This window comes from Aedes aegypti, chromosome 2, assembly GCF_002204515.2.
Source record: "Aedes aegypti strain LVP_AGWG chromosome 2, AaegL5.0 Primary Assembly, whole genome shotgun sequence".
Taxonomy (NCBI): Eukaryota; Metazoa; Arthropoda; class Insecta; order Diptera; family Culicidae; genus Aedes; species Aedes aegypti.
Window position 1 is genome coordinate 446,174,662 of NC_035108.1, and position 11,509 is coordinate 446,186,170.

Consider the following 11,509-nt stretch of genomic DNA (forward strand, 5'->3'; position numbering starts at 1 on the left):
AAATTAATTACATTAAACGCCTAAAGGTAGGCAGTTTTCTCTGAACTTGGCAGCCTGTTCATGTCTGTCTATAGGGGTCTGGATCATTTGGCATAAAGCCATTTGGCATAACACCATTTGGCATAAAGGACATTTGGCATAACAGCCATTTGGCATAATTATGAACAATGTGAAAATAAAGGGTCATTTGGCATAACGGACATTTGGCATAATATCAAGACATGTGCAAAGTAAGAATCAATTGGCATAATATCAAACCATATGTGAAGTAAAGGTCATATCGGACATTTGGCATAATATCAAACTATCTGAAAAGTAAGGGTTATTTGATATAATAATTCAGATGTTCCTTTTTCTATGTGAAAAAAAAGTTGTAATATTACGCAAAAGAAAAAGTCATGTTAAAAAGAAAGCCAAATTCCTATATAACAAAATAACGCGTCGAATCGCTATAGCAATAACCCTCGAAAGAATACCTTATGTTTAAAAGAAGGGTAAATCTCTAGATAAATATCATGATTAAACAGGATAACAGAAGATGAACTAGGGTGTCAATCAGTGATGCAATATTTCTTAATTTGAAATTAAAAATTGAAAACAAGGTAATGACTTTGTAAAACAGAAGAAAAAAATGCAGCAACATTGCTACTACAATTATCTTTTAAATAACATTTCGTGTTCCAACGTTACTGAATTAACGGGTCGATTTTACCATTCTCTTAGAGATCTTATAGAGTGACAAAAAAGTACGTCCCGTCACATTATGAAAAACAACAAATTAATTAGCTTATCAGTTATTGGGTCACACTTATGAAACCTACATATCAGAGGTGGTGTTATTTGATTTTTATTTTCATGATTCAGCCAAACGGCATTCGGTAAAGTGGCCGGACACCGAATTTTCAGTACTACGAAGTGCACGCATCAAATTTTTTTTACGGTGATTACAAGATTGAAGTAGGTCTAGGCCAACTTCTTTATTTTAACGAATCGTGAGTTGGTATGTTCAGCAAAGTTGTAGCAAATGATCAGAGTTGCTCAATATCAGTCATAACAGCGTATGGCTGATTTATATCTATATAAATAAAAATGGAGTGGTGTTTGTATGTCACGAAATGGCTTGAGAACGGCTCGACGGATTAGAATGATTCTTCCATAGTTATGTTCCTGAAGTGTTCCGACGTGTTTGTGTATATAAAAAGCAAAGGATATTGAACGGGAAAGTTGAAAAAAATAGGAGTGAACGGAACTTCTATTTTGCACGGAGCATTCCATGGCGTTTTTCAACAGCCTACTTGATGGCAAGACGAAGTTTGCCGGGACCACTAGTAAAATATTAATATCAGTTGCGAGCTATCAATATCACTTTGATTTGGCATCTAATAACACAGAACACCTAGATATAAGAAATGAATGTAATGTATAGAATGATACTAAAAAAGAAATAAAAAAAAAATGATTTGGCAACCGAAAGCAGTGATGCGACATCGCATTCTAGATTATAATCAATTCAGAATGAGTGATCACGTGATAATTCTCCTTCTCCCTGGGGCCTTCCTTAGCCGAGTGGTTAGAGTCCGTGGCTACAAAGCAAAGCTATGCTGAATCCCAACTGAGAAACAGGCTCTGTCCCAGTGAGGACGTAATGCCAAGAAGAAGTGACAATTCTCCAAGATATTATTGTTCTTCTGTGACCAACAGAATATCCATAGTCTATCGCTATCAATCATCAATGCATTGGTGATGGAGTAGACAGCATGATGTTGATGTGATATAGAATGATCCGTATTGTATCGCAGTTTGCCTGTACAAATCAGCAAGTTTTAGGCGTGGATAGTGACAGCGAGCAACTCTGCAAACGATTAGCTTAAGAGCCGCGATAATTGAGTATTTTTAATAAAAAAAAAACGTCTCAAGTGTTTTGTTTTTTCGATTTATTGGCCTACTAAGTTCTACAGAGTTTTAATACTTATCATTTGCTACAACTTTGCCATAGTTGTATTTCTTATGGTTTTCATGTTATTTGAGTTTTTCATCTTAAAATTTAATATTTTGTGTGCCTTGTATCTCAACTATGAGCACCTGAAGAAAATGATTCTTCCCACCCAATGATTTTGCAGTCTTTCGAGTATCTCTGAGCAAAATTAAGAGAAGATGATATTGTTGTTTGCATTTGACGTGCAAATCCAGTATAACTGAGCTGCAAATGCGGTAACATAAAGTAGCCAAAGGATACTTAGCAACCATGATCCATGTTACCGCTAACATAGCAAAGAAAATCACTCTTTGACTTCGCCTTCCTTATTAAAAATCTTACCGCGTTTGGTGTTCCCGCATTTGATATTTGCATTTCAAACGCACACAGCAATATTTTCTATCTCATGCAAAATCGATTTTACTAATAGACGAAATGAGATAAATCCATATTTATTGAATATTCCCACATGCTCAATTCACAAAATTCATCACCTAAGCATATAAAATCTGAAAGAAATTCACCATTTTTCCTTTATCGGTATTTCGTCTATTAGTAAGCGAGATCATTGGAAGTCAACATAAGTCGTATAAAATACATCTACAAAGTTTACAATCCGATTGAATTCGGTGGTATGGTTTAACCGGAATCTTCTGATGGATTCATACCGCACTTGTTGTGCTTCTTCGGCGGCTTGCCAGAGAAGAGAATAAATAAATTATTATAGAACAGATTCAGCTGTTACTAAAATGAAACAGTAATAAAATGCTAGAATCTTCAATTTAAGTATGTACAGAAAATATATTGAAATTATGCCAAATGTCCGTTATGCCAAATGACCCTCATCTTTCACTTAGTTAAAAATTATGCCAAATGACCGTTATGCCAAATGTTCTTTATGCCAAATGTCCTTTATGCCAAATGGCTTTATGCCAAATGGCCCGCTTCCGTCTATAGAAATGAATTACAAATTCGCCACTGGGTCAGAAAACAAACCTGGAATGTATGAAACAGTTTGTTTGAAAGGTATTCTCATTTAGCCTTGGCAATAGTGGATTATTTGGAGAAGAACCTTTCTGCAATCCATCAAACATTTCTTTAAAAAAACTGGTTTTTCATGATACAGGTCGGACTCGATTATCCGGAGTATCGATTTTTTTTTTTCACTCCAGATAATCGAATCACTAAGAAAAAATTGAAATCTTCGATAAATGAACATAAATATTATCTTTTTTTTTGTTGTTTTATTTATATGATGCGGTGGCGTAGCCAGATATTATCTCTAGGAACAGTAGGGGTCTTTATAAGAAAAAACATTTATTTTACCAGCATACACAAAAACCACTTTTTCAAACCCCCCTGTTCTTAAATACGTTCAAAACTGCAAAGCCATTCATGTTGTATGTTGCAAAACCAAATTATCTCAGATTTATGCATTAAAATTGAAAAACAAGAACATCAAAAATCAAATTCCGGATAATCGTATCCTGGATAATCGAGTCCCCGGATAATCGAGTCTCCGGATAATCGAGTCCGACCTGTACTATTATTTGCAATGTAAACCATATTTAGGAAAATAGGGGTGTGTATCAGATATGCTACATCACAGAAATTTTGATAATAGAAATCGAATTATAGCTCTCTTGACAGACTGTAGATACGGAAATTGTTGGTAATCATAGTAATCAGCGAAAAACTGACACAACCCTTACAACTACTTTTTCTTTTTATTCGTTCTCTGACTCTCAACTAATAAGGAAGTCAATAAAGCTCATTAGTCGTTAACCCTCAAGTTATTTTTATTACAAAAGGTTATGGGCGACACACGTAAAGAAGCGGTTTATGGAATTCCCCAGTTTCCTGGCACCGGCTATAAGAATTGGAAATTCTGGGTTGAGAAGTATTTGAAGTACGTCGGTCTGTTGGAAGTCCTCAGCAAGGAAGCCCCAATAACTGCAGCAGAATTGGCGAAGTTCAATGAACAGGACTGCAAGGCAACGAATCTAATCATTGCATTTCTTCACGACGACATGCTGGACCTTATCCGGGAGAAAGATACAGCAAAAGATATTTGGAGCACTCTCGAAAACGTATATGCCAAGAAGTCAGTATCGTCCCAAACACTGGTCAGGAAGTAACTCGCGAAGCTGAGGATGTCTGAAGGAACGTCTATTAGGGAGCATCTCAAGATCTTTGATGATTTGATCCGACAGCTGAAATCTGCCGGAGCGAAACTAGACGAATGTGACTTGGTTTCTCAGTTATTTGTCACACTTCCTGAATCGTATGATCCGCTAGTAACCGCATTGGAGAATTTCGGTGATGGCAAGTTAACGTTGGACCTAGTACGTGAACGTCTATTGGCTGAGGAATTGAAGAAAAGCAATCGAATGATGGATACTCACAAGGAGAAACCTGCAGCGTTCTCTGGTAATAAACAGAAGATACGAAGGTTTACTGGTAAATGCAACCGTTGCCACAAGAAAGGACACATGGCTAAAGATTGTCGAGTGAAGATTCAAGCTGAAGCCAATGTAGCCAGTGGAGGGAAAGCTGTGGCCTTCATGATCTGTCGGAATGTTTCAACAGAAGCTGTTCGAAGAAAAGTTGTTTTCAAACTTGATTCGGGAGCCAGTGATCACCTTGTCAATGAAAAGAATTGCTTCAAGAAACTCGTGAAATTAGGTCAGCCGATTGTAATTAACGTTGCGAAGGAAAATGAATCAATTCAAGCTTGGCATAAAGGTAGCATCACTGGAGTCAACAGCTTGGGAGTTCAAGTTACCATCAATGATGTGCTGTACGTACCAGATCTGAGAGCAAACCTTCTTTCTGTGAAGAAACTAGCTAGAGCGGATATCAAGGTAACATTTGGAAGAACAGCGGCGAAATTGGAATATGAAGCTGAAGTGATTGCTGTCTGTCCAATACGAGGCGATTTCTATGAGCTAGATGTCTACTATGAACAAACATCCGTGTCAATTGTCAAGTGGAAGACACAAATCTCTGGCACCGTAGACTGGGGCATCTGGGAAGCGCAAATTTGAAGACCCTGATAGGTATGGTGACTGGGATGCCGAAACAATCTGAAGATATAGCCTTCTGTGAACCTTGCATATTTGCCAAACAATGCCGAGAGCCGTTCAAAGGTACACGTGTACGAGCAGCAAGACCGTTGGAACTCATCCATTCAGATGTTTGCGGCCCAATAACACCGGCTGGATGGGATGGTTCGCGCTATTTTGTTTCTTTTACAGATGACTATTCACATTTTGCTGTGGTATACGTGCTAAAAAAGTAATCTGAAGTTTTCGAAAAATTCAGAAACTATGAAGCAATGGCAACAGCTGCAACAGGGTTGAACATATTAAAAATGACGGTAGACCAAAGTCGTGAGTATTGTTTAAAGCTTCAAGAAGAATTTTATGCGTCCAAGGGAATTCAAGTGGAATCAACGGTAGCCTATACTCCACAACAAAACGGGGTCTCGGAAAGATTCAACAGAACAATAATCGAGAAGGTCTGTGCCATGTTGACGGAGTCTTATGTACCAAGATACCTGTGGAATGAAGCTGTTCTGTCCACGACATATTTATTGAATAGAAGCCCGACCAGTGTCTTAAAGGACCAGGTTACTCCGGTGGAAATATGGACAAATCAGAAGCCCAATATATCGAAGTTGCGAGTATTTGGAAGTAAAGCGTTCGCCTGGATTCCGTCTCAGCTGAGGAAGAAATTAGATTCCAAAAGTTGAATGGCAATAATGATCGGATATGCACCAAGTGGTTACCGGTTGTGGGATATCGAGAGAAGGCAACTATTTATCGCAAGAGATGTCAAGTTTAATGAAAACTGTTTTCCGTTCGCTGAAGTACAAGATGTCCAGTCGGCAGTTCCATTGGTTTTCGTACCTTACGATCTTGAAGTCAATTCAGAAGCTAATGAAAAAAGTGTTCTCCAATGTATCGAACAAGAGGGGGAAGATCAAACTGGTGACGTCGAACCTGTTCAAGAAAATGAGATACCTTTAGAAATTGAAAGCAGCATCACACCAGCGCTCCCTTCGCATTTAGAACACGGTTCCAATCATGATGAAGAATCCGTGAGGCGTAGTGAACGGGAGCGTTTCGAGATGTATCTGGGCGCCCCGATGAGGAACAATGGATGAAAGCGATTCAAGAAGAATTGATGTCGCTCCGTACGAACAACGTTTGGAAATTTGTGAAATGTCCCAGTAACGTTACTCCGTTGAAGTCGAAGTGGATCTTTCGTGTAAAAGAGGATGCAAATGGAAACCCCGTTCGTTATAAAGCCCGCATAGTTGCAAAAGGATTTCTACAGCAGGCTGGCATTGATTATGGAGAAACTTATGCACCAGTCGCGAAATTGGCTACTATCCGTACGGTGTTGGCAGTTGCGGTTTATAAGAAAATGCACATCCACCAGCTTGATGTAAAAACAGCGTTTCTATATGGTGACCTGAAAGAAGACGTATATCTAGCAGTTTCTGACGGTGTGTTAGCCAATTCAAATGTAGTCTGCAAGTTGGAGAAGTCATTATATGGATTAAAACAAAGCCCAAGATGTTGGAATGAAAAACTGAATGAACTACTAATCAAAAATGGGTTCACTCGATCAAGACATGACTATTGCCTCTACACTAGAAGTACAAGCAATCGAAGAATTTACGTAATTATATATGTTGACGATTTGTTGTTGGTAGGAAACGATCTTTTGCAAATTGATGAAATCAAGAATATTTTATCATTTTCATTTTCATTTTCATTTTGCAGCGTTTGGTGGGGCAATGAGAGCGCAAGTCAGTCCAAAGCCGGGGGAAGGGATAGGTAATGGCCGTAATAGTCTATGCGGACCACTTGAACACCATCGGAAAGGATAAGAAGGGTTGGGGTAGGGTATAGGGAATTGGAGAAGACTTGACACAGTAATGCGATTAATGCTGCAAAATGTAAATGTGCTGAAAGCAATTTAATTTGAGTTTTGAAGTTTGATTTGACTTATTAAAATTCCAAATAGATCGGCCATTGTACAAGTAAGAAAGAATATGCTGATCGCTTTTTAGAAATTTTATAAACAACAAAATAGTAACAATATGAGAGTGATGCTAAGGGCTGCTGATGGCACGATGCGACGCTTTAGGAGATTTTGATACTGATTGCACATTACTATAAAGAGCGCAATTCAATCGATGATGATAACTTTACAAACTTTATCTGTTTTTGCACTGATTGACGATGCTGATCTATATAAAAATATTTGATATTATTAGTTCATTTGTTTGAGTGATCTATGAGTTAATGGAAAAATTTTACATACCCTTCTTGATGATACTTCCCTGACCAGAAATATTCTATGTTGAGCATCTTTTTCGAAGCTATTCTATCCAGGAATCCATGTACTGCTTTCAATCCTGAAATTATTCTTATTGTGCATGCTCATGCATTATATTAGTGATGCTCATAATCATGCAACAGACAAGAAGGAGAGAAAAAGAGAATATAGGAACAGTGATTAGTAATGAGTTAATTATGTAGTTTTGTTATAATTGTAAACAATTAAACAGTAATAATGAATAGCTTACAAAATGACTTTGCAGCATAGCTGAGCCTTTCGGATCGTAAGACCGATGTATAAACATAATTTGTTTCGAAATTGTCCGCGTGGTCTTCTAGTGCCCCTATTAGATAAGAATCATTCATAGACATACATACCGAATGCTCGCCATGACCTGACATTTACCTACATTGTACTTATTAAGTATTAGGGGCCCAGATAGCCGTAGCGGTAAACGCGCAGCTACTCAGTAAGACCAAGCTGAGGGTCGTGGGTTCGAATCCCACCAGTCGAGGATCTTTTCGGGTTGGAAATTTTCTCGACTTCCCAGGGCATAGAGTATCTTCGTACCTGCCACACGATATACACATGCAAAAATGGTCATTGGCACAGTAAGCTCTCAGTTAATAACTGTGGAAGTGCTCATAAGAACACTAAGCTGAGAAGCAGGCTCTGTCCCAGTGGGGGGGACGTAACGCCAGAAAGAAGAAGAAGAAGAAGAAGAAGAAGAAGAAGTATTAGGCATTATTTTATGTTTTTATCACTATTGATATTATCAAGGCCAGAATTCCCAGTGAGTGAAGAATTTTATAGTACTAGAACACCATAGAAGATCGCTAAACATTACCTAATCATGGAACGGCTTTTTGCTCTATTATTTTAAGTAGATGCTATTGATCTCCCTTTGCTCCTATCCGCAACCCGGTGCACGCGCCCTGTTGGTTTTCGAAAACCTCGTAGAAGATTACAAACCGTCAATGGCATTCCCAATTACTACCCCACATTGCACATTCAAGGGTCTAATTGTGCTCCTAACCCACCCTCAGTCTGTAATCTTCTCGCCAGTTTAGAATTATATTTTCCCGAAGTGAAAGCAATTTTGATGAGTGATAGCGCAGTGCAGCCCAACTGCATAGTACAGTAGTTTAACCAGAATCTTTAGGTCAGAAGATAAAATCTAAATTTTGTAATAAAAAGGTTGCCATTGCTTTGAAATTTACCCAACATCTAATCAAAACTACTGACAACAGCGATCAATTATCAAAATTCATCGCTCCCTGGAAAATATAATTCCAAGCCCAGGGAAATTGATGAAATCAAGAATATTTTATCGCAGAAATTTGAAATGTCGGACTGTGCTGAAATCAAACATTTTCTCGGAATCAAGATATCTTACAAGAGACAAGACCGCATTATGGAGTTATCGCAAGTAACAGGAATCAATCGAGTGCTGGAGAAATTTGGACTGAAGGATTGCAATCCCGTCAAGAATCCAATTGAGAAGGATACTACTCTGGTAACTGAATCAAAAGATTGTCCTGGTCATCCATATCGCGAACTGTTGGGAAGTTTAATGTACTTGATGCTTTGCGTAAGACACGACATTTGTTATGAAGTTGGTTACCTGGGCAGATTACAGCAGAAACCACAAGACGTACATTGGCAGATGCTAAAAAGAATTGTTCGTTATTTGAAGGGAACAAAAGCTCTAGTACTCAAATTCAAGCCAAAAAACAATGAAGTTCCATTAACAGGTTACGCTGATGCTGATTGGGCGTCGGATAAAACAGATCGAAAATCTGTAAGCGGTTATGTATTTGAAGTATACGGTTCTGTAGTGTCCTGGAGCAGCAAAAAGCAGCAGACTGTTGCAACATCATCGAGTGAAGCTGAGTATATAGCTTTAAGTGCTGCTACATATGAAGGCCTGTGGCTGAAGGGAATTTTAAAGGAGGAAGATTTAAAGGAGATCGATGAAAAAGATTCGATTGTTATTTTTGAAGACAATCAAGGTTGTATAGCAATGTCCAAGAATACCGAGTGCAAACGTGTCAAGCATATAGACATTAAGCACCATTTTATTAGAGATCATATAAACAACGGTACACTGAAGGTTGAACCTATTGGGACCACCGATCAATTAGCAGATATCTTCACTAAAGGTTTGGATGCTGGACGCTTCAAGATTCTGAGGTCCCGTTTAGGATTGGCCGATTAAGAGGGGGTGTTGGTAATCATAGTAATCGACGAAAAACTGACACAACCCTTACAACTACTTTTTCTTTTTATTCGTTCTCTGACTCTCAACCAACAAGGAAGTCAATAAAGCTCATTAGTCGTTAACCCTCAAGTTATTTTCATTACAAAAGAAATGATCAACTTCTTCCCGCTGACCAACTACACTCCGAATTACGGTAATACAAAGATGTGTGGGAATATTCAACCAAAGTTTTCACGTGTTGAAAAATTGTTGTAAAGCCTTGAAGCCCATATGGAAAATGTCACTTTGTCCATTCTGACGCCGACCATATGAACTTCTAAAAAGTTGAAATGTTGAAGAAATTCTTAGAGACATTTCTGGAGGAACTTCATGAGGAATCCCAGAGCGAATTGAGGAATTATTGAGGATTTCCTTTAGGATTTTTTGGAGCAATTCCTGGAAGATGTGGAATTGTGGATGAATTCAAGAAGTAACCCATTTAAAAACCATTGATAATTGAAACATTTAATTCAAAATATAGCCTTTTTTTTCTACCAGTCCTAAATTCACGGAGTGGATGCCGGGACACCATTATCTTTCGAATTGCAGAATTGATGGTCATATATTTTTTCGCCAATAACGGTTTCAGACACACCGTGACACACATATTCTCGATACCCCTTTCCAACTCACCTCAAGAACAGCTCGTACACAAACTGCAGATGCGGCCAGCTGGCCTCGAGCGTGGGTTCGTCCTCTTCCGGGTCAAACTCCGCCCCATTCGGATTGGACGACGGTGGCAACGTGCGGAACAGATTCACTGCGAACATCTGCACCGCCTCCGGATAGATGGCCTCCGTAATGACCTGCTGCTGGCTGCTCAGGTATTCGACCATCTCCTGCAGGGCGCACCGTTTGATCTCCTTGTACTTGAGGTCATTGAGGGGCTCGGAAAAATCAAACAGGACACAGCACTGACGTAGCTTCTGGATGAACAGTTCTTCCCTTTCGCTGGGCGGAGAATCCTTCAGCTGGGGAAGGGTTTCGATTTCGTGCGACTGCGGAATGATAAACCGGGAGCTGGCGTTGGTTCCACCGTTGCTGCTTCCATTATTATTACCACCGCTGCTAGGCCTTTTGTCCAGATTGTTCAGCTTGCTTCCGTTGTTGTTGTTGACACCGGTTCCGGGAGTTCCCATTCCTGCTCCTCCTCCTCCATTGGTTCCATTTGTTGTGTTAGTTGTCGAAAGGGAGTTATTATTGGTGGAATTTGTCACGGCGTTGTTCCCCGTCCCATTGCCATCGTCGTTCATCGTCATTTTGTTGTTGCCTTCGCTATCCCGGTCCGGTTGCGGCATTCGTTTTCCTCCTCTGTCGAATCGCCCTCAAAAACGGATCCTCTTGCGGATTTTTTTTTTTTTTTTTTTTTTTTTGTAGGTGTTGTTCCAATATCTCCCCCTCTCACTCACTCCCCCACCGACGAAAGCGACTGCCCCCACTAACTACTAATCGCACATCCGAGCAAAATTTCACCACCGAACGATCGATTCTCGCGCGAATTGCAAACCACCCTAGCTAGAGAACATCCGGAACGCGAAACTAAAGCTGGAAAACGGCAGGAAACGGTGCGGTTTTCCTCCCGAAAAAAAGAAAATTTAACTTCGCACGGGAACGCAAGAGTAAAAACACTCGATCCCAAATCTGACAGATGTGTGAACTGACTGGATTTTCTCTCTCTTCACATCTCATCGCATCGCTCACGAAGTCGTCGCGTTGCGAATTTTCCACACACAGAAATGAAACCACTCACAAATAATTATTTATTTTTACCAGCCTTCTCTAAACATTTTTGGTTTCATCGGAAATGATTCGAGCACGACAGCTCTTGCCTCGTCACAATCTCAGCATAAATAGCCTCGATTTTTTTTTTCCAATCGACTCAACGGGAGATTTTGTGGGAAATCTTGGAAATTCAAAGG

General features: G+C 39.4%; 1 protein-coding gene across 1 annotated transcript in view; it reads right to left on the reverse strand.

Annotated features, from left to right (window-relative positions):
• LOC5579157 (serine/threonine-protein phosphatase 2A 56 kDa regulatory subunit gamma isoform) overlaps nucleotides 1–11,262 on the reverse strand; it is a 31,919-nt gene extending 20,657 nt beyond the window's left edge. Inside the window, exon 1 of the mRNA XM_001664202.2 lies at nucleotides 10,224–11,262. Coding sequence (XP_001664252.1) covers nucleotides 10,224–10,888 — 665 coding nt within the window. The 5' untranslated portion in view covers nucleotides 10,889–11,262. The remainder of the gene's footprint in view (nucleotides 1–10,223) is intronic.
• Nucleotides 11,263–11,509: the final 247 nt, after the last annotated feature.